The following is a 24,876-nucleotide window of genomic DNA, read 5'->3' as shown; positions in this document are numbered from 1 at the left end:
TCTCTGATTGTCCCCCAGGTGTCCATTTGTCCTTCTAACAAACACTCATTGGTAGCTTAGTAGGTGCAAGGCTTGGTGCTTGGGGAAACAGAAAATACAAAGATGAATCAGACACTTAAGTAGAAACTTATCTAGTAACTTATCAATAGTAAGGAAACTAAGACACACAGAGAAATTTGAACATATGGTAGGGAATAGTCAGTGCCATTACAAAAGGTACCAGAGGAGAGGGACAGATGCTTCCAGTCAAGGCTACTGGGAAGGGTTCTCAGAAATGTGACATCAGAGTTGATATTTGAACTTTATAGACTGTAGTGATAGCATCATCCCCAGAATGTTCCCAAGGTGTTGAAGGATCAGACTTGGTGTTATTATTCATTCATTCATTCACTCATTCACTCACTCACTCATTTATTCATACAGAAGTTAAGAATAAATCCAGGACCTATATTCAGACTGCTTAGGTTCACTTCCAGGCCAAACTATGTATAGCTGGGCAAACTTGGGCAAATTATGTAAACCTACTCCTCAGCTTCCTCATCTGGAAAATAGGGTTAATAAAATTACCATTCTTCTAGAGTTGGAAATACATGTAAAATGCTTGCACAGAAGGAACAATCAATAAATACTGGCTGTTACTGTTATCATGTCATTATGATGACTACTTTTACTGCCTAACCATTTATTGGCCAACACCATGTGCCAGAACTATGCAAGGCCCTGGAGATACAAGGTGACACTCCCTTCCCTCAAAGAGCTCACGAAGAAGTGGGTGGCATAGAAAAGTAAGACAACAATCAGAAGAAGAAGTAACAGATTCCCTGATGCAGGTGAGAAGTTCTGTTGGGAAACAGACAAGAGGCAGCTAAGTCAGAGAGGTCTATGGATGGTTTCCAGAAGAAGTGAGGCTTAAGCTGAGTCCAAAGGGTGAGCTGGAGTTAGCCAGGGGGAAGTGAAAGCTGCACTAGGTGCCCAGTAGGTGTGGGTGCCCTGCCTACACCCCTTGCTCCTTCACGCTTCAGTGCTTTGCCAGCCTGACCTCCAGCCACCAGCCCCTGGGTATCTTTGCCTGAGGGCTTTCTCTGAATTGCTGTGTCATGGAATTACCATCCCCCGCCCAGGGCAGCCTTTCACAAAATGACTGACAGGATTTGCATATAAGGCCTCCAGCTCCCTTACTTCTCACGTGGCATGTTCTACACTGTCTCCTAGAATCTCCCCAATCCGAAGCATAGGATAGGGTCCCAGTGGTCTAGTGGTGATGGGCTTAAAACTTACCATTATTGCCTTCCTTCCCTTCCCTGCCTTGCTTCTCCACTCCCCTGCTGGTGTTTCCTGATATTTTCTCTCAAATAAATGATCTCCACTTGAATTTGTGTTTCAAGTCTGCTTCCGGGGTGGGGTATGGGTATTCAAACTAAGACAAGGGTAATCGCACTAAAGCAGAGGGAAAAGCAGCTAAAAACACCTGGATATGAATAGCCAAGATGCTTTTACGGAAATAAAACTAGTTCTGAATGGCTCAAGGGAAGAGTTATAGGAGGAACTATGGTTAAAGTGATCTGTTCTAGCTATCAAAGGATCTTCCATGTTCCATGCTGAATATGACGGTTAATTTTAATTTTATGTATCAACATGACTGGACCATGGAGTGCCCAGACATTTGCCAAACACTATTCTGGGAGTGTCTGGGAGGATGTTTCTGGATGAAATTAACCTTTGAATCTGTAGACTGAGTAAAGCAGATTGTTCTCCCTAATATGGATGTATCTCAGCCAATCTGTTAAGGCTGACCCTCCCACAAGTAAGAGGGGACTCCTTCTGCCAGACTACCTTTGTGCTGGGACACTGAATGTTTTGTGCCTTTGAACCCAAAGTGGAACATGGGCTCTTTCTGGGTCTCAAGACTGTTGGCATTTGGACTGAAACTACATCCTTGGCCCTCCTGGTTCTCAGGCCTTCAAACTCCTACTGTAACGAGACCATCAGCTCTCCTGGGTTTCCACCTGTCAACTGCAGATCTGGGGTGTTACAAGGGTAATTCTTGATGGTCACAGTTAAAATCAGCTCCTCCATAACTGTGGGGGCCAATTCCTTATATCTCTTTCCATATACATATCATTGGTTCTGTTTCTATGAAGAATCTTGATTAGTATACCAGGTTGAAGCATTTTAAATTCATCCTGAGAACTAAGCAACTTTAAGCATAGGAATGCCATACCATCTTTCGAGCGATAACATGTTTTCATGAGAGAAATTTACTAAAAATAAATGCCTTAATATTTTGGTATTTGTGTTAAAATCAAGCAAGAGTACTTTGGCCCACAAAGTACCTAAAGTGCCATTACTTATTAATGAAATCCACTTTAGTTCAACGTTATTCTATATAATGTGCTCACCTGAGCCATGTTTATGCAACATATTTCTAGCAAGAATCTTTTTCAAACAAAAGCAGGGACCAAAAGACAATGTATAAAAGAAGATGATAGCCTATGGAAATGGGGAGTCATGCCACTCAAAATTGGGAAGCAGTTAAGAGATGGATGGAACATGGGCAGAGAGCTGCCCTTTTTAACAGTTCTTCAAACATCATACTTCTTCATTAGAGGACAAAAATAAAAGGCTCTCATCCAGGGACTTCCCTGGTGGCACAGTGGTTAAGAATCTGCCTGCCAATGCAGGGGACATGGGTTCGAGCCCTGGTGCAGGAAGATCCCATATGTGCAGGAGCAACTAAGCCCATGCATCCCAACTACTTAGCCTGAGCTCTAGAGCCCACGAGCCACAACTACTGAGCCTGCGAGCCACAACTACTAAAGCCCACGTGCCTAGAGCCTGTGCTCCGCAAAAAGAGAAGCCCCTGCTCCCTGCAACTAGAGAAAGCCCGCGTGCAGCAACGAAGACCCAATGCAGCCAAAAATAAAAAAAAAAAAAAAAAAAAATGTTCTCAGCCAGAGTGATACCATTTCAAAACAGAGAGCAATCTATCAGCTGTTCTTGTTCTGTGTGTTCAGAAATGCCAATTCCGGAAAATCCCCTTCCCTTCCTCAGCAGAGACCACCCAGAGACTAAGGCTTCATTTCATCTTAAGGGGCCTCTTTGATGTCAGTTTCAGAATGGATACAATTTTTATTCAGTACATCATTCTCTGTCAGATTATCCTATTGAATTCTGCACAAAAATTACAAATATGACTAAAGTTCTTATTTTGGTCAAAAACAAGTTTGAAAAACAACTAGTTTCCCATGAATAACCAGTTTTCAGTAACACCTAGCTTTATGCACTTCAGAAACTCCTTCATAAGGAAGCATGTAACCTACTTTAACGTCAATCTACTTCATCTTTTATGGGAGACAGAGTTACTATGAAAGATTGTTGTCTTAAAGATACCTGTCTTCAGAGAAGCAGCTCATTTCTCAGTAACAAACAGTCCCACACTTCTTTGAAAAATAAAGTATACCATGTGTTTTGCAATGGCTTGGGACGTGCCTTACTCCTGTACTTGCCTAGAGTTCCCATCACTAATGCAGTCTTTGGGGGAAGTAAAAAGAATAAAAAACAAACAGACTACAAAATCCCACAGAACTTCAGCCTAAAGTGTGGTCTCTGGACCAGCAGTATGATTATCATCTGATAACTTGTTAGAAATGCAAACTCCTGGGTCCCACTAAAGACCTATTGAATCAGAAATTCTGGGGGAGGGATCAAGCACTCTGTTTTAATCAGCCCTGCAGGTGATGCTCATGTAAGCCGATCTTAAAAAGTACTATTTGTGCGCTGGAGAGGAGAATCATTCAAAACCAGTAGCTGTCTCGTTTTATATCCAAGCTGAGATAACTTGGATGTCTAACCAATACTGATGCTGGGAAGGGATGCCCACACCACATGGTTGTTGAGAGTAAGAAACAGTTATTCTCTTTATGAGATATATGTGCTTGAAGTCACCCAGCTAGCACGTAGCTGGAGGGCGTGGTTATCATGGTCCACGGCCAGGACTCTTAGATTGGCTGAGGAACATGTACATGGATGGAGACTAGCTCTGGATTTAAAGAGGCCTGTGGGTTGCATGGAAAAAGGAATGTGTTACAAAGGAAAAAGTTACCCTCAAGGGCCATTAAGGCAGCCTCTCCACTCTCAAGGGGGGACAAAAAACTGACAGGTACTTGAAACAGATCATACAATATCCTCCTCAAAATTTCAGGGACACCTACACATATGGGCAAGTCTGTCAAGCAGGACAATTGAGATGATCTTCGTCTGGCTTTTATCTCATGTGCATCCGAGTCCTCTCTCTTAATGCTTGATTTTCATACCGCAGGCTGCTTCTGCATCCCTTATCTTTTAAATAACTCATTATCCAGGGCTTCTAGGAGCAATTTGTATTTGCAGAGAAAAGAAATATTATTAGCAAAAATAAAGTGCTCCAAGCTTTTTAGGAGTTCCATGAAGTAAGGAAGATATGGGTATCCTCATGGCTTCTTGAGAAACTTGACAAAGCAGAAATTCCAAGCAAAGAATGACTGATAAAGAGGAATTCTTCAGAGTGAGCATCTTGCCATAACGTTGAAAACTAGGACCCTCTGGACCTAACAAATTGCTAACTCCATGTTATGCAACGTCATTGAGAGGGTCAGGAGAAAGTTTTTAAAAAGCCAAAATTGTTTCTCCCACCCCCGCCCCACCCCAAGCTGGTCCTTTGTCTAGAGGAACACTCAAATTTCATTACTTTATAAATAAATGAATAAATAAAAGGCATTGCTTAGAAAACTGCATGGTTCTGCTGTTCCTGGCTTGGCCAAATAGGTACATGATGGTACCAATTACTGAGATATGGGGTTCAGGAGAGGGAAGATGGGGTTGGGGGGGGAGACTTTGGATTTAGTTTTAGATGTGTTGATGGGGAGATGCTGAGGGACTCCTGGCTGGAGATGGCCCTGTGCAGTGAGGATACCAGAGAGGGCTGGCAGGAAGAGAATTGGAGGACAGAATGGTCAACAGGATAAAGGCTGCCCAGGCAAGTAAGATAAAGGTTGCAAAAGGTCATGTGGAGTCATGTGATCGAATATGCACTGGTTTCAATAACTACACTTCACCCATTGAAGAGGTTCTGATAACCTCCACAAGGACGGTGGCGGTAGCAGGGTAGAGAGAATTGCATGATTGCTGTGGACTACAGAGTGAATAGCAAGTGAAGGAGACTGACAACTTTTCAAAGACCCATGCCGAGGGCTTCCATGGTGGCGCAGTGGTTGAGAGTCTGCCTGCCAATGCAGGGGAAACCGGTTCGAGCCCTGGTCTGGGAAGATCCCACATGCTGCAGAGCGACTAGGCCCGTGAGCCATGGCTGCTGAGCCTGCGCGTCAGGAGCTTGTGCTCCGCAACAAGAGAGGCCGCAATAGTGAGAGGCCCATGCACTGCGATGAAGAGTGGCCCCCACTTGCTGCAACTAGAGAAAGCCCTCACACAGAAACGAAGACCCAGACAGCCAAAAAGTAAATAAATTAATTATTAAAAAAAAAAAAAGACCCATGCTGAGATCCCACTCCTGGGCATATATCTGGACAAAACTATAATTTGAAAAGGTACATGCATCTCAATGATCACAGCAGCACTATTTACAATAGCCAAGACATGGAAACAACCTGAATGTCCATCAGCAGATGAATGGATAAAGATGTGGTACATATAGACAATGGAATACTACTCAGCCATAAAACAGAATGAAAATAATTCCATTTGTAGCAACATGGATGGTTTTAGAGATTATCATACTAAGTGAAGTAAGCCAGACAGAGAAAGACAATTACCATATGATATCAGTTATATGTGGATTCTGACATATGACACAAATGAACTTATCTATGAAACAGAAACAGACTCACAGGCATAGAGAACAGACTTGTGGTTGCCAAAAGGGAGGGCTGTTGGGGAGGGATGGATTGGGAATTTGGGATTAGCAGATGCAAACTAGTATATATAGGATGGATAAACAACAGGTCCTACTGTATAGCACAGGGAACTATATTCAACATCCTATAATAAACTATAATGGAAAAGAATATGAAAAGGAATATATATATGTATAACTGAATCACTTTGCTGTACAGCAGAAATTAACACAACATTGTAAATCAACTACACTTCAATAAATTTAGAAAAACGCTACGGCTTCCCTGGTGGCGCAGTGGTTGAGAATCTGCCTGCTAATGCAGGGGACGTGGGTTCGAGCCCTGGTCTGGGAAGATCCCACATGCCGCGGAGCAACTAGGCCTGTGAGCCACGGCCACTGAGCCTGCGCGTCTGGAGCCTGTGCTCCGCAACAAGAGAGGCCGCGACAGTGAGAGGCCCGCGCACCGCGATGAAGAGCGGCCCCCGCTTGCCACAACTAGAGAAAGACCTTGCACAGAAACGAAGACCCAACACAGCCAAAAATAAAAATTAATTAAAAGAAGGCTCAACATTTAAAAAAAAACAAAAAACCCTCTATTGTTTATCTTTATTCTTATTTCTGTGACTTATTAGGAATTATTTCATTCATACGCTATTCCTTGAAAGTTATTACTTTTTCCTGCATTTGCCTCAATGTTTTCAACTACAGAACAGAAACCAGTCTACCCAGGATGTTCCAAGGGTCTTTCAAAAGCACCTTGTAGGGGGTTTTGTAAAGATGCCTATAGCATCCTCCCTTCTCCCAGCAGCGTTTTGTCTTATCTTTTTAAAAATTTATTTATTTATTTATTTATTTTTGGCTGCATTGGGTCTTTGTCATTGCGTGCGGGCTTTCTCTAGTTGTGGCGAGCAGGGGCTCCTCTTTGTGGTGGTGCACGGTCTTCTCATTGTGGTGGCTTCTCTTGTTGCAGAGCATGGGCTCTGGGCACATGGGCTTCCGTAGTTGTGGCTCTCAGGCTCTAGAGCGCAGGCTCAGTAGTTGTGGTGCACAAACTTAGTGGCTCTGTGGCATGTGGGATCCTCCCGGACCAGGGATCGAACCCATGTCCCCTGCATTGGCAGGTAGATTCTTAATCACTGGAGCCACCAGGGAAGTTCCTTGTCTTATCTTTTATCAGAACTTCCTAATGAGATCAAACTCCGCTTAGCCAAGGCTTGTGTTCCCAGGTCTTTATTTGTTCTGCTGTTTATCAGCGTTTGCTACACACACTGCACATTCCCCCGGTTTGAAGAGACAGATTGCTTTCTGTCTATGCCTGCTGCTTGTTCCTGCATTCAGGCTGCTTGGTTACAGCAACACTTCACTGGATTTTCATTGAAGGCAAAATGTGTTTGTAGCTTTTGAGGCCCATCAAGTGGAAATAGTTAGCACCCATTTCCTAAGAAGGCGATCAACTCATTTATGTCACATTACAGGAAGCATGTCTTGTATAATTCTAACCATCGATGCAATCCAGACATTAAAAGTGTACAAATGAGCACAAAAGTGCCAAGTCCCCGTAAATATTCATAATTAAAGAAAATTTTGAATTCTTTCATTCTGTAGATTTTGCTATACACTGAGTATGCCATTTTCAAAAAAATGTAAAATTCAGACTGGGTCAACAGCTTGGCTTGTGTTTTTATCCTTTATTCAAAGACAACTGATAGATTAGTTTACTGGTGCTGCTATAAAAAATTTCTACAACACTTAGTGCCTTAAAACAACACAAATTTCTTATGTTACAGTTCCGTGGGTCAGAAGTCTGACGTGGATCTAACTGGGCTGAATCGAGACATCAGCAGGGCTGCATTCCTTTCTGGAGGCTCTGGGGGAGAATCTGTTTCTTCAGCTTTCTAGCTGCTAGAGGCCACCCACATTCCTTTTAGCCGTGGCCCCCTTTTCCACAGTCAAAGCCAGCAACGCTGCCTCTCTCTGAACATCCTTCCAGTCATGTCTCCCTCTGGCTCTCTGCTTTCTGCTTCCCTCTCCCAGTTTTTATGGAAGCTTGTGATTATATTGGCTCACTCAGATAATCCAGGATAACATCCCTATTTTAATATCAGCTAATCAGCGCTTTAATTCCATCTGCAATCTTATTTCCCCCTTTGCAATGTAACCTAACATATTCACAAATTCTGGGGATGAAGGCATCTTTGCGGGGTGGGGCGTGGTTAAGGCATCTTTCCTCCTACCACATCCAGTAAATCAGGAAGCAGATTGCTTTGCAAAAAAAATATCTGAGGAGTAGAACTAAGAACTTTTCCATTTAGAAATAATAATGTCCTATGGGATCAAGTACATAGGATTAAAATCAAGGTCTTTTGTGAGTTTTTAGTTTTCAACTTCATTCTCTTGTATAAAAAGGTTTCTTCTTTGCTTTCTTTTTTTTTTTCAACCTTCATTCTTTCTTCCTTTCATCTCCTCCTCTTCCCTTCTTTCTATTCGCCCCCCTTTTATTTTACATTTTCTTTCATCTTTCTTTGGTCTTTACTTCTACCTTTCCTCATGGTTTTGGTTATAAAAGAATAATATCTAACATCACGAAGACAAATGACAATCTGGGGAACTATTTGCAACATACATTTGAAAAGATTAATAGTTTTGATATACAAATAGTTCTTACAAATCAATAAGATAAATATGAAATAGTCAATATAAATGTGCAAAAGATATGATTAGCAATTTCACATAAGACATTTAGAGATATAACAACTGAATAAAGGGGATTAGCTATACTAGTAATAAAAGAAATGCACTTTGTTATCCACTAGTTAGCTTATTTCATGTATAAAAGCAGTAACATGAGAATATACACCATTGGGAAGACTGGCGGAAAAGTAAACTCTTACACACTGTTCATGAGAATGTAAACTCAGTACAATGGACTGTTTGCGTTCTCCCCAAATTCATATGTTGAAATCCCAACCCCCAGTGAGATGGCATTAGGAGATAAGACTTTGGGAGGTAATTAGGGAGATAATCCCATTCATGAGGGTGGAGCTCTCATGAATGGGATTAGTGCCCTTATAACAGGGACCTCAAAGAGCTGTCTTTCCACCATGTGAGGATACAGTGAGAAAACGGCCACCTGCAACTCAGAGGTGGATCCTCACCAGAACCCGACCATGCTTGCACCATGATCTCACAATTCCAGACTCCAGAACTGTGAGAGATAAACTTCTGTTGTTTATGAGCCTCCTGCTTATGGTTTTCTGTTATACTAGCCCGAAAGGACTAAGATACCCAGGTTGTTCAACATGAGGTGTCATTGTTCATATTTTTGACCCTGGGAATGATGTCCCTTGAGTACATGACACTCACCCATAGGGCCACAACACAATGGCTGATTTGACAGAAGCATCTTGATTTTGTATGCATATTGAAAAAGTAATGCCCCTTCTAGAAAAGTATTCTAAAAAAATTGTTGATGTGTGCCAATGTTTACCTATAAAGATGTTTTTCTCTAAGTGTTATTCATCAACAGGTAGAGAATAATTTGCATTGATAATTTCACAGTTCAACAGTATGGTTTGGGGTAAACATTGGGTCCCTTAAGATTATGTTATGGAAGAATATATAATGATATGAAAAAATGTTCACAATTTGTGGTATGTGACACACTGCAAGTTATAAGACTGCATTTCTGGTTGTTTTCCTTTTTCATTTTAAAAGATCTGAAGGATAAACAACAAAATCTGATTCATCTCTGAACTGTGGGATAAAAGGTGGTTTGTAATTTTTTCTTTTGGATTCTGTATTTTTACTACAAATCTGTACTACTATTGTAATAAAAAGTTATATATATATATATATTTTAAGAAGTTATATATATATATTTTAAAAGATGGTCATAATCATTGAAATACCTCCTTTTAAAATTATAATAAGAAATAAACACACATATTTTAAAATGTACGATCCTTGGTCTAGACACCTCTCTGAATATTCATTTACATTGCTATTCATTCTATTTGGAAATATCGTATTACTGTGTGTGCACAGGACAAAACTGAAGCATGGAAAGATTAAACAACAGGCACAAAGTCACACGGTTCTAAGGTGTTTGTCACAGGAACAGAAACTGTTTCCTGTGATAACAAGCTCAGTGGTTTTTCCCCGATAAACAGATGGTTTTGACTATGTACCAAGCTCCTCACTAGTCATTAGTTAGGTTTTTCAGATCTTCACCACCCCTGTCACCAGTGCCTTCAATTTTGGCCTTCTGACCATTGTGCTGAAACAGCAAGAGTGAAGAAAACCTTAGCAGATCATAGCATCCTGTGCTTCATTAATGCTCTTGGAAAACTGATGACTGGGGAGCAGGTAAGAAGAGGAAGGAAATGTGGATATTCCCTGTGGCTGGAGGCACAGTCGCTTGTCAGAAACTCCAGCACTATTACAACAAATTGATAATGTATGACTTTTTTTAGCAGAAAGTCAAGCTTCAAACAATTGTCCACATTTTTGGGATTGCTATGGGAAGAAACGTTGCATAGTAGAAAGGATTTGAGGTCAGAAATACCCAGTTATGTGACTTTGGGCAACTGACTGAGCTTTCTTCAGCCTCTGTTCACTACCATCCCAAGAAAAGCAGGTGATGAACCTATGCCATTCGGTTATTATTGGAAGGCCAGTCTCTTGGTGAGGAATGAATTAATCCTTCTTAAATACAGGATCTATCATGTTACTCTCCCATTAAAAGGCTTACTCTTATGCCCAACTGCTTATTACATGGTGATGAGTGTCAACATTTCTGAGTCAAGGATTCACACATCGAATATAACCATCTTACTTATTTCCCAGATTCTCCCATCTGAACTGCCCTTCTTCCTCTGTGTCACTTAGACAACATTTGGCATCACTTCTCTGCTCCTGCTCATCCTTTAAAGCCCAATGCAGTGCCACATTCATCATGAAACTTAGCTTAACCACCCTGGTCCTCATGTGTATTTGCCTCAGAAATCCTGGTATTATGACTATTTCAGTGCTGTACTTGATTATTTGCTGATGTTGTCTTCCAGCTGTTCTGTACAATACTTGCCACTTCGGGCATCTTATAAGAACTGTATTTTAAATGCAGCCATGATCAAAGCCTTGGGCAAACAGGAAGCATGTAATACTGATGGTGGATGAGAAGAACTTATAAAATGAGTGAGAAGGGGGATGAAGAAGGGGTAGAGTGAATAGAGTAATCCCTCAGTATCTGAAGGAGATTGGTTCCAGGTATCTTATGCAGATACCAAAACCCAGGGATGCTCAAGTCCTTTGTACAAAATGATGTATTATTTGCATATAACCTATGCTTGTCCTCCCATATACTTTAAATCATTCCTAGATTACTGATAATACCTAATACAATGAAAATGCTATGTAAATGCTTAGTACACAGTGAATTCAAATTTTGCTTTTAGGGACTTTCTAAAAAAAGTTTTTTTTTAAAATATTTTCAATCCATGGTTGGTTGACTCTACATATATGGAACCTGTGAATATGAAAGGCTGACTGTACCTTTCTCTTTTTAGCTTTGGAATAACAGATTCAGGTAAAAATTTTAAAAAGTTGTGTCCGTTTGTCAGAGGATATAATTTTAAAAATATTCTTGGAGAAATAGTCTTTCCTTATGATTAAAGGTGATAAATATATGAAAAGAAGTGCTGTCCCCTCATCTAGATCTGGTAACAATACTTATGATATCTGGGGAAAAAAAAAGACTTTTTACTTGAGGCTTCGGTTAAATAGCATTTCAGCTTAAGGTCATGGTAGCTTTTTACTTACTTTAATAAACATCCAGCACATATTTTGAAATTTTTCAGATTATGGAAGTACAATAGAATATCAGAAATGGTATGTGTTCTCTCCAAATTTACCTTTTCATTGGTGAGACAAGACAGAGGTTAAAAAAGAAATCGTAATATAAAAATCCAGTGGAGTTACCTTGCAAGAGTGTATACAATTTAGACAGAAATAAATGATAGAAACACATGGCCAGGAAAATTAATGAAAGATGTATTTGTGTCAGTACAAGTTAATTCATATTTGGAAGACTTTAAGGAGGCCAAAATAACTGGAATCTGATTGAGAAGATTCTTGATTTGTTTTGTTTAGAAAAGGATAGGCATGTGTTAAAAGATACGACAATTCTCATCAAAGGATATGACAATTCTCATCGAAGTCTATATTTGGGATTTTCTTTATGGTATTTTATGTCTAAGTAGGAAAAAAGCATGAAACAAAATATGTCTGCATACTCAAAATAAATTAATAACATAGCCGTCAATATTTGAATAAAGCCTATGCAGTTTAGCCAGCCATTGTGATCTGTTTAAATATTTAAGAGGTTGCCAAGGCAGAACTCTCAAACTTGACTTATGCTTTGACTTTTTCATTCAAATGATTTTGTGTTATGTCCAACAAAGAATATCCATATTTAAGGCCAAAAATCGTCTCCAATAAAGTTTATAATTTATAAACTTATTTATTATTCCTATATATATTAATTTTATCTACTATTAATTTAACACTTATCATACATGTATTTGTATATGTATGTACCATTTCTCAAGCTCATTTTTAAGGTATTGGATATTTTTGCAACTTTATAAAGTTTATCATTTTATACTGTACTTGAGAAATGCCCCCCAAATATTAGTGGGTCAAATGGCTCACTATTTTGCTGTCTATCAAGAAAACAGGGGAAAATTCAGCCTCTTTTCTATTAGATTTTCTCAAATAGTTTTTGAGTCACAGTTATAAAAACAAATGAAATTATCTGTCTAAAGCAAATCTTCCTCTTAGAGACAAGTGGTAGGTTTAGGAGGAACACATCTCCACCCTGGAAGCATTTTCCTATTTTATCAGTTTTCTCAGCTAGCTACTATTTGAAAGATATATTTTAATTATATTTAACTCTGCATAAGTCAAAATGAGTATTGTGCATAAACTATATAAATTTCCTAACTGGAAAAAAAAACTGGGCAAATCTAATTGCTTTCAGGGTCAAAAATAAACAGAATATGGGTAAATTTTTTAGTCATAGCTGTTTTCATTGTGAATGAATCAGTTGAGCTTGGATACTGGTACAGAATGGAAGATTTCTAATATCAAATATATTTGTCAGTTCACAAGGTAATTTCATCAACAAATGGTCACTAACTCAATGGTCAGTGATAAAGGTGAAAACTTTTAGCCAGAGACGTAATAAGCCTTGCTTGAGGTATGTAGAGAGAAAAATTGGTGAATTTGTTCTTCCTTGTTCTGTATATTAGCCTTCACCTCCACACTTATTCATTAGGTGTATAAAACCTACATAACACTTAATCACAGTTTCTGAGACTATTACATTGGATTTCCTGGTGTAGATGACTGATACCAGGAGTGAGCTGGGGCTGGGAGAACCAGGCAGTGGGGCGGGGGTAACATAGAAATCTGTGATCCAGAGTAAATGGGGAGAGGAAAGTCTAGACTAAGAGAGGGTCATGAATCTAGGAAGTCAGACGTTGGGCTGAGGGCACAGGTTCCACATCCAGCTAGACAGATAAGTTTGGGTAAGACATTAGCAGGCAGAAATAAACCCAATCCAAAGGCAAAGTCTGCCTTGGTGGCCTGAATGGTAAGAGACAGACGGTTACAGTAGCACAGTTTCTCCACTTCTGCACTATTAACATCTGTGGTTGGAGAATTCTTTGCTGGGTGAGGCTGTCTTGTGCATCATAGGATGTTTAGCCCCATCCCTGGCATCTACCCACTAGTTGCCAGTAGCTCCTCCCTTCCTCCAGTTGTGAGAAACAAAAATGTCTGAAAATGTTCTCTGAAGAGCAAAATCACCACTAGTTGGGAACCCCTACAGTAAACAAATGTGACTTTCCCTCAAGTCAGGGAGGATGTGGGTTTGACCATGACATCCTTCAAGTTTCCAGCACCAGGATTCTTTGATATAATCTCAAAGCTGTGAATCTGACATTGTTATTACAAGGAAAATTAACATTCCTAAATTCTGTTAGGACTTAAGACTCCAATAAAAAAAAAGACTTCCATATTCAAGATCAGAAATTGTGTTTGTATGTTTTGTTTTCTACATTCATTGAAAACTACACATGATAAATCCTACACACTGAAAAATGCAAACCTTTTATGTAAAGAACAAAGAGATTTCTGACTTGAATCATATAAACATTGTTTGCTGTAGTCTATGAAATGACACACTGTAAATACAAATGATTTGCAACCAAAGTGTATGGTAATTCCATAAAGCTGCCACACCAGACTTCCAAATAATACCCCGGGAAGTAAAAAGTCCTATGTGTTCCACCCACAGAAAGATATAAAACAGCTGAAAAAAAGCATTGCTGGTTTCTTTCCTCTGAGGTTCCTATTGCATTTCCATCATGGGCCCTATTGCAGGCTAAGTGTGCCCCCCAAAATTCATCTGTTGAAGTCCTAACCCTCTGTCCCTCAGAATGTGACTATTTGGAGATAGGGTTTTAAAGAGGTAATGAAGTTAAAATGAGTTCACTGGGGTGAACCCTGATTCAGTATGACTGGTGTCCTTGGAAGAAGAGGAGATTAAGACAAAGAGACACACAGAGGGAAGACAACATGAAGACACAGGGCAAAGATGACCATCTAGAAGCCAAGGAGAAAGGCCTCAGAAGAAACCAACCCAGCTGACACCTTGATTCTGAACTTCTGGTCTCCAGAATTGTGAGAAAATAAATTTCATCCAATCTGTGGTACTTTGTTCTGGCAGCCCTGGTAAACTAATACAGGCATTTTCCACATTTTCCATCTTCTCCCATGGTCCTTTTTGTTTCCTGGTGCCACTTGCCTACAGATAATAGCACTGCACTACCTGGATGATTTGGATGGAATCTGATTTTGAAATCTATGATAAAGTACCAATTTGACTCATATTAGAAAATGTTTCATGAGGAAATATTCAGATATTAGAGGAAAGAGAAGCATGGCAGATTAGAAAAGTGATAGGCATCAGATGAAATCAGGGAGACTTTCTCAACGCTCCAAACGCATCCCAGCCTTCTCTGAAGATGCTCTTATCACTTGTGCAATGACAGATACCATCCTCAAGTTTAAAATACAGCTGTTATTTCCTAGCTGTATGTCTCACTTTTCTGAAGTGCGCATCATTTTCCATATCTAAAAAGGAGGGTTGATCTGGTGCCACTTTGTTAGAGTTATCATGAAGATTAACTGATTTAGCCCATATATCTGATGGCTGACAGAAAGCAATCCATAAGTGTTAGCTATTATTCCTAACAGTAATAGTAGGTAGTAGCCATGCATGTGTTATATCTTTATTATGATCATTTCTAGACTAACTTTTATTGTTTCTCATTCATTTTGTCTTAGAGTCTCAATTATGAAATTTAAAGACATGGGATTAAAGTACCCCCAAACACAGAGATTTGGTTTAATATAAAAATGACTTTTTTCCCTAAACTATGATCATTATTGTATTCGGAATGGTTAAGAAGACTAGTTAGAGAAACTCTGAAGTCACTCCAGGGGGAATATATGGCAAGTCAGAAAAATTATATTCTAATCAAAGATGGTATGGTTATGAATTAACCATAAATTCAAATTATGAACAGATAATGTATATCATCTATATTAGCAGTCACATATTCCATTAGAAGTCACTTTTACTTCACAGTGCATATTTAGAATTTACAAATGGCTGATGCCTCAGCATTGCAGAAATACTCAACAATATTGGAGGATTTTGACACTCAGTTTAAAAATGTACCTACTATTATAAATATGCAATGGAAATAATTTCATGACCATGGCATGATTCAAAGCACTGACGTGACACTGGGGATGATTTTATTATTATTTCACTCGCTTGAGTGCTAAGATGCATTTTGGATTTATTTAAAGTAGCAATTCTCAAACAATAATTTATTTGCATAGTTATTAATACATTCTAGACCACTAAAACTGTCCAGTTTTTAAAAACTTGTAATACGATCTTTGTGCATCACTGGAAACACCTGCTGATGGATGGATTTGCTTTAATAGCAATGGATCATACTTATACAATTATTTTTATCATATGTTAGCGTGAAAACAAGTTTTCATTTTAGGAGGCATAAAAATGAATATGATGTCATTATTTCCAAACATATCAGGGAATCCAAAATTTATAAAGTCTTATAAATCATGCTGTGATGCTGACAAGACATTTGCAACTGCACATCATAGCAAGTTGCATTTTTTACATGAATGGACACTTTCTTTTAAGAATACTTAAAAATGCAGAAATGTAGGCACAATCTGCTCACTGTGATTATGAAGGAAATAAAGAAAGACGATGGAAGAAGGAGACTGAAACAGAAAGAAGCCATGAGATTATGGGGAGAAGAATTTATTAAATTCAAGTCATGTCAACAATTACTTATTAACCAGCTATTATGTACTTTACACTCTGTAAAACACCGAGTTGCTTAAAAAATGAATAAAAGGGAAACAAGGAGGAAAGGAGGAAAAAAGAGAAAAAAGACCACAACCCTGGTCTTCTTCATCATATGGGAGTCTTCTGGATTTATGTTACGTTCCATCTGGGGGAGACTGTAAAATCCCAAATGGAATACACTTAGCAGATTCACCTTTCAATTACAAAATCAGGGAGGACTTCAGATCACCCAGGAGAACTTAGCCCATTTTGATCATTTGCACAGCATTGAACATCTCCAGCAGTTTTCTGTAGTCCCGTAGCTCTATGTCCTACCCTGATCTGCAGGTGGGTGGGGCATCCTCTCTATGGGGTGGGGGGCTCCGATAGGCTGCTGAAGAAGGTGACTGGGCACCGGCACCCATCATCCACTCCTTTCTACCTGCCAGAGTCACTGGTTACATGAAAGACCACTTCAGATGGACATGAAATCCTCAAAAAAAAAAAAAAAATCTCTCTGAAAGGCAGGCACCAACAATGCCAATGGTAGCTTGAAATTCCCTGGAAGCCATTCTTCATCACGGCTGAGGAAAGTGCTTAGGACACCAGGACTTAAACAGCACCATAAAAATGACAAGGTATTAAATAAGCTTCAGCCTTCACAGGCTGGAAGAGGAACAGTGGGGAGCAATATTCAAATAAACCAGGTTCAGCTGATCGCACGTTCAGTTGCGGTAAATCAATTCACTCAAGGTTCTGTAAAAACCTGGAGGTTTCTCCTACTTTCTAAAAAGAAGTGTGAAATAAGATGAAAGACTTATAAGATGAAAAAAGGTTTTCAGATTGCCCTAGAAAGGACTTTCTCTTCATTGCAATTTGGGTGGAGAAAACTGGGGAGAAGAGGGATGGAACGCAAGAACAGCTGGAATCGTGACTACAAATATAAATGGACTCCTTACAATTTCCAACACGTTTAACACGGTGGGTACAGGCACAGGCCTGGACAACTTACAAGTGTGGGGAAGAAATCACAGGTCATGTAATTTAGGAAATGCCGTTTGGTTCAGCCCCTCACTCAAGAGATAAACTGACTTCCCCAAGACAACACAATGACCTGGTAAGAGGAAGAAGTCCAGAGCCTAGATTTCCCGTCACCTCCTTTAGATCTTAAAATCTAAGATACAAGTTGCCAGGTGTGACTGGTGGATGGAAATCATACTTGTAACAACCTTTAAAAGGCAAAATAAAGCAGTAGAATTATTAAGTGATGCCCTGACTTTTTCAATGTCCAATTTCAAAGGAAACAAATGGCTTTACTCACCTGCAGGGAAAAACTCGCTCATTTTCTTTTTGTAGATTTTGAAGTCGACTTCTAGGAAGACACAGAAGATGATCCGATCCACCTAGAGGCAAACAATAGACACTTAAAGTGAAAGGAAATACGGCAAATGCCTTCCCAGAACATGGTGGTCTTGGAACAAAAAACAAACAGAAAACTTCCCAAAGATTTTCGGTGCTACACTGCTAACTACATGACAGCACTGAGTGGAGTTCGTGTGTGTGTGTGTGAGAGAGAGAGAGAGTGAGTGTGTTTGTGAATGCACTCTTTATGTAAATAAACCCATGGGCAATTTGGTGGAAAGATGTTATATAAATCAAATAAGAAATAATAAATGACAATAAGCTACTTTGCAGCAAGCTATAAAAAAGATCTGAGATTCCACCAGGGTACCTAGACTTTATGTTCTATTAAACAGCCACACGAGAGGTGTACAGCAGAATGACAATAAAGCATGTCAGTAAACGGAGAGCTCTTTGTCCTACCCTTGTTAGACAAATATATTTATCAAACCTGTTAGTATTTGAACATGGCCTAAAAAGCTTCGTGCAGTGTAATTTGCATGCAATCACTTGCTTTTAGCTTTACATACTTGGAAATGCAACAGAAATAAAATATAATTAGTTGACAGTACATGAGGTCAATGTAACTTTAATCTGGTAGGTTATTACTGAGTAAGGAAGTGTCACTTCAAAAGTAAAATGTGTACACAGTCCCTTTTCTCTGTTTCGAGAGCTTCTGCATGTAATGAGTTTCTCTGAGACATTCCGAGAGTAATACGGTAAACAGAGAAGAGAGATGGGATACACATAATAGCTCACGGATATCTGATATTAAATCGGTGACTCAATTTTGTGTCTTGAAAACAAACACCCCTTTAGTTCCTTTATTTTAACAATGTACAAAAAGTTAAAAGTTACTCCATCCATCAAACTGCAACTGGCCATTGACTAGAACATCAGTAGGAAACGGAAGTGGGGTATGCTGGTGGCAGGACAGGAAAAAACCCAAATGGATGTCATCCACCCAACCCCTCAGCTCTCCCAGCCTGTAGGGGACAGAGTCATGTGAGCCAAGTCCCAAAGTTCCCAGTAGGAGAGAAGATCTGCAGGAGTGGGATGGGAGAGGATTAGGACACAGGAATCCCAGCTTCCCTGATGGAAGCTCGGAGATGCGGCTTCCTGATTCCTGCACAAGTCTAGACCCCCAGCCGGTAGACCACCTCCTGGGCAGTCACTGGACTTCACCAAAAACCATGTAGCGCTACCCCAGTCTCTGTCCCATAGGGTGGAGAGAGCACCTGACCTTCAGAAACAGAAGGACTGGGGTGCAAAGAACCCTATTTTCCTTTCCCTGTATTCATTTGAATTTCTGGTGTCCAGCCTTGTCTGCATGGCAGTAACGTTTGCTACAAATGTAAAAACTGTCACCATCAACTTACTCTCAGGTGATCTATACATTTAGTGGAATAAATGATTATCTGTGCAATGCTGAACGCTCGTCTCCACTATTCTTACGGTGTATTTATGCCCTGTGGCTAAAGATAAGAATCATAATGTCGAGCAATAGAATCAAGTTACAAAAGGACATATTTGCTTTGATACCATTATATGAATTTTGAAGCACAAAGATACAAGAGTGTAGGGATTCGTTCATAAGCACTAATGACCATAAACATACATAGGAATGTGACACATGAACTTCAAGATGATGATGATTTCTGATAAGGGAGGGAAGGTTAAATGATGGACAGGTAAGACTTTAAATGAATAGTTAATATTATATTTATTTAGAAAGAAAAAAATTTAGAAAAAATATGGCAAATGGGTAACAACTATCAACTATGGGGGTAGGTACATGGATATCATATTATGTTCTACACTTTCTGTATATATGAAATACATCATAATTAAAAGTCCTAACATTAAAAATAAGACTCTGTTACTACTCAGCCATAAAAAAAGAATGAAATAACGCAACTTGCAGCAACATGGATGGACACAGAATTATCATACTAAGTGAAGTAAGTCAGAAAGGGAAGAATAGCATATGACATCACTATTATGTGGGATCTAAAATATGACACAGATGAACTTACCTACGAAACAGAAACTGATTCACAGACATAGAGAAGAGACTTGTGGTTGCCAAGGGGGAGGTGGGTGGGGGAGGGATGGATTGGGAGTTTGGGATTAGCAAATGCAAACTAGTTTATAAAGAATGGATAAACAACAAGGTCCTACTGTATAGCACAGGGAACTATATTCAATATCCTGTGATAAATCCTAATGGAAAAGACTATGATAAAGAATGTATATATATGTATAACTGAATCGCTTTGCTGTACAGCAGAAATTAAGACATTGTAAATCAACTACACTTCAATAAAATAACTTAAAAAAATAATAAGATTCTGTGTTAGACATACTCTACTCTCCAGCTGCATTGAACTACTGATAATTTCCAAACACTATAATTATTCTCACTTCTGTGCCTGTGATGGTTGACTTTTTCTCCAGGCTTCAAATGATCATATTATTTATAAAGCCCCTAATTAAGATCAAAATCAAAACAAGAAAATTTGGTTCAAACCAGATCTAAGAAGAACAAGCTGAACAGTCTCATTTGTACTCATTTCTTCCTACTTTTATGGTCACTTAATATAAATTATGAGATTTATTTTTTAACATCTTCATTGAAGTATAATTGCTTTATAATGTTGTGTTAGTTTCTGCTATATAACAAAGTGAATCAGCTATATGTACATACATATCCCCATTTCCCCTCCCTCTTGTGTCTCCCTCCCACCCTCCCTATCTCACTCTCTAGATGGTCACAAAGCATTGAGCTGATCTCCCTGTGCTATGCAGCTGCTTCCCACTAGCTATCTAGTTTACATTTGGTAGTGTATATATGTCAATGCCACTCTCTCACTTCATTCCAGCTCCCCGTGTCCTCAAGTCAATTCTCTACATCTGTGTCTTTATTCCTGTCCTGCCCCTAGGTTCTTCAAAATCTTTTTTTTTTTTTTAAGATTTCATATGTATGGGTTAGCATACAGTATTTGTTTTTCTCTTTCTAACTTACTTCACTCTGTATGACAGACTCTAGGTCCATCCACCTCACTACAAATAACTCAGTTTTGTTTCTTTTTATGGCGGAGTAATATTCCATTGTATATATGTACCACATCTTCTTTATATATTCACCTGTCAACGGACACTTAGTTTGCTTCCATGTCCTGGCTATTGTAAATAGTGCTTCAATGAACATTGTGGTACATGACTCTTTCAGAATTATGGTTTTCTCAGGGTATATGCCCAGTAGTGGGAGTGCTGGGTCATATGGGAGTTCTATTTTTAGTTTTTAGGAACCTTCATACTGTTCTCCATAGTGGCTGTATCAATTTACATTCCCACCAACTATGCAAGAGGGTTCCCTTTTCTCCACACCCTTTCCAGCATTTATTGTTTCTAGATTTTTTGATGATGGCCATTCTGACTGGTGTGAGGTGATACTTCATTGTAGTTTTGATTTGCATTTCTCTAATGAGTAGTGATGTTGAGCATCCTTTCATGTGTTTGTTGGCAGTCCGTATATCTTCTTTGGAGAAACTTCTATTTAGGTCTTCTGCCCATTTTTGGATTGGGTTGTTTGTCTTTTTGATACTGAGCTGCATGAGCTGCTTGTAAATTTTGGAGATTAATCCTTTGTCCATTGCTTCGTTTGCAAATATTTTCTTCCATTCTGAGGGCTGTCTTTTCATCTTGTTTATGGTTTCCTTTGCTGTGCAACAGCTTTGAAGTTTCATTAGGTCCCATTTGTTTATTTTTGTTTTTATTTCCATTTCTCTAGGAGGTGGGTCAAAAAGGATCTTGCTGTGATTTATGTCATAAAGTGTTCTGCCTACGTTTTCCTCTCAGAGTTTTATAGTGTCCGGCTTTACATTCAGGTCTTTAATCCATTTTGAGCTTATTTTTGTGTATGGTGTTAGGGAGTGTTCTAATTTCATTCTTCTATATGTAGCTGTCCATGTTTCCCAGCACCACTTATTGAAGAGGCTGTCTTTTCTCCATTGTGTATTCTTGCCTCCTTTATCAAAGATAAGGTGACTGTATGTGCATGGGTTTATCTCTGAGCTTTCTATCCTGTTGCATTGATCTATATTTCTGTTTTTGTGCCAGTATCATACTGTCTTGATTACTGTAGCTTTGTAGTATAGTCTGAAGTCAGGGAGCCTGATTCCTCCAGCTCTGTTTTGCTTTCTCAAGATTGCGTTGGCTATTTGGGGTCTTTTGTGTTTCTATACAATTGTGAAATTTTTTGTTCTAGTTCTGTGAAAAATGCCAGTGGTAGCTTGATAGGGACTGCATTGAATGTGTAGATTGCTTAGGGTAGTAGAGTCATTTGCACAATGTTGATTCTTCCAATACAAGAACATAGTATATCTCTCCATCTGTTAGTATAATCTTTAATTACTTTCATCAGTGTCATAGTTTACTGCATACAGGTCTTTTGTTTCCTTAGGTAGGTTTATTCCTAGCTATTTTACTCTTTTTGTTGCAATGGTAAATGGGAGTGTTTCATTAATTTCTCATTCAGATTTTTCATCATTCGTGTATAGGAATGCAAGAGATTTCTGTGCATTAATTTTGTATCCTCCTACTCTACCAAATTCAATGATTAGCTCTAGTAGTTTTATGGTAGCATCTTTAGGATTCTCTATATATAGTATCATGTCATCTGCAAGCAGTGACAGTTTTACTTCTCTTCTGATTTGGATTCCTTTCACTTCTTTTTCTTCTCTGATTGCTGAGGCTAAAACTTCCAAAACTATGTTGAATAATAGTGGTGAGAGTGGGAAATCATGTCTTGTTCCTGATCTTAGTGGAAATGGTTTTAGTTTTACATCATTGAGAACGATGTTGGCTGTGGGTTTGTCATATATGGCCTTTATTAGGTTGAGGTAAGTTCCCTCCATGTCTACTTTCTGGATAGTTTTTTATCATAAATCGGCATTGAATTTTGTCAAAAGCTTTCCCCGCATCTATTGAGATGATCATATGGTTTTTAATCCTTCAATTTCTTAATATGGTGTATCACATTGATTGGTTTGCATATACTGAAGAATCCTTGCATTCCTGGGATAAACCCCACTTGATCTTGGTGTATGATCCTTTTAATGTGCTGTTGGATTCTGTTTGCTAGTATTTTGTTGAGGATTTTTGCATCTATGTTCATCAGTGATATTGGCCTGTAGTTTTCTTTCTTTGTGACATCTTTGTCTGATATTTTCTCAGTCCCTTTCTTTTTCTCTTTTTCTTCTGAACCCCTATAATTCGAATGCTGGTGCATTTAATGTTGTCCCAGATGTCTCTGAGACTGTCCTCAATTTTTTTCATTCTTTATTTTGGTCTGCAGTGGTTATTTCCACTATTTTATTTTCCAGGTCACTTAATCCGTTCTTCTGCCTCAGTTATTCTATTGATTCCTTCTAGAGAATTTTTAATTTCATTTATTGTGTTGTTCATCATTGTTTGTTTGCTCTTTAGTTCTCCTGGGTCCTTGTTAAACATTTCTTGTATTTTCTCCATTCTATTTGCAAGATTTTGAATCACCTTTACTATCATTACTCTGAATTCATTTTCAGGTAGACTGCCTATTTCCTCTTCATTTGTTTGGTCTGGTGGGTTTTTACCTTGCTCCTTCATCTGTTGTGTATTTCTCTGTCTTCTCATTTTGCTTAACTTACTGTGTTTGGGGTCTCCTTTTCACTGTCTGAAGGCTCATAGTTCCTGTTGTTTTTGGTGTCTGCTCCCAGTGGGTAAGGTTGGTTCAGTGGGTTGTGTAGGTTTCCTGGTGGAGGGGACGGTACCTGTGTTCTGGTGGATGAGGCTGGATCTTGTGTTTCTGCTGGGCAGGACTGAGTCTGATGGTGTGTTTTGGGGTGTCTGTGAACTTACTATGATTTTAGGCAGCCTCTCTGCTAATGGATGGGGTTGTGTTCCTGTCTTGCTAGTTGTTTGGCATGGTGTGTCTAGCACTGGAGCTTGCTGGTCGTTGAGGGGAGCTGGGTCTTAGCATTGAGATGGAGATCTCTGGGAGAGCTCTCACCGACTGATATTATGTGGGGCCGGGAGGTCTCTGGTGGTCCAATGTTCTGGACTCGGCTCTCCCACCTCAGAGGCTCAGGCCTGACACCTGGCTGGAGTACCAAGACCCTGTCAGCTACACGGCTCGGAAGAAAAGGGATTAAAAAAAGAAATAAAATAAAATAATAAATAAAATAAAATAGTTATTAAAATAAAAATTAAATATATTATTAACATAAAAATTTTTTTAAAAAAGAGAGCAACCAAACCAATAAACAATTCCACCAACAATAACAAGTGCTAAAAACTATACTAAGATAAACATAAAAATCAGAAACCAGTCTGTCACATATGGCAAACCCCAAGTCTACAGTTGCTCCCAAAGTCCGCCGCCTCAATTTTGGGATGATTTGTTGTCTATTCAGGTATTCCACAGATGCAGGTACATCAAGTTGATTGTGGAGATTTAATCCGCTGCTCCTGAGGCTGCTGGGAGAGATTTCCCTTTCTCTTCTTTGTCCACACAGCTCCTGGGTTCAGCTTTGCATTTGGCCCCGCCTCTGCATCTAGGTCGCCTTCTGGTGTCTGTTCTTAGCCCAGACAGGACAGGGTTAAAGTAGCAGCTGATTCCGGGGCTCTGGCTCACTCAGGCCGGGGCGCGGGGGGGGGGGGGGGGGGGGTACGGATGCGGAGCGAGCCTGCGGCGGCAGAGGCCAGCGTGACGTTGCACCAGCCTGAGGTGTGCTGTGCGTTCTCCCGGGGGAGTTGTCCCTGGATCACGGACCCTGGCAGTGGCGGGCTGCACAGGCTCCCAGGAGGGGACGTGTGGACAGTGACCTGTGCTCGCACACAGGCTTCTTGGTGGCGGCAGCAGCAGCCTTAGCATCTCATGCCTGTCTCTGGTGTCCGCGCTGATAGCCGCGGCTCGCGCTTTTCTCTGGAGTTCGTTTAGGCGGTGCTCTGAATCCCCTCTCCTCATGCACCCCGAAACTATGGTCTCTTGCCTCTTAGGCAGTTCCAGACTTTTTCCCAGACTCCCTCCCGGCTAGCTGTGGCACACTAGCCCCCTTCAGGCTGTGCTCATGCCGCCAACTCCAGTCCT

At 39.7% G+C, this 24,876-nt stretch overlaps 1 protein-coding gene across 1 annotated transcript in view; it reads right to left on the bottom strand.

The window, feature by feature from the left end:
• The window catches only part of MACROD2 (mono-ADP ribosylhydrolase 2), a 1,989,932-nt gene that overhangs the window by 171,989 nt on the left and 1,793,067 nt on the right, over nucleotides 1-24,876 (bottom strand). The window contains exon 9 of the mRNA XM_060031258.1: nucleotides 17,665-17,746. Coding sequence (XP_059887241.1) covers nucleotides 17,665-17,746 — 82 coding nt within the window. The remainder of the gene's footprint in view (nucleotides 1-17,664; nucleotides 17,747-24,876) is intronic.

Source organism: Delphinus delphis, chromosome 15 (genome assembly GCF_949987515.2).
Source record: "Delphinus delphis chromosome 15, mDelDel1.2, whole genome shotgun sequence".
Lineage (NCBI taxonomy): Eukaryota > Metazoa > Chordata > Mammalia > Artiodactyla > Delphinidae > Delphinus > Delphinus delphis.
This window is presented reverse-complemented; position numbering and strand designations above follow the sequence as displayed.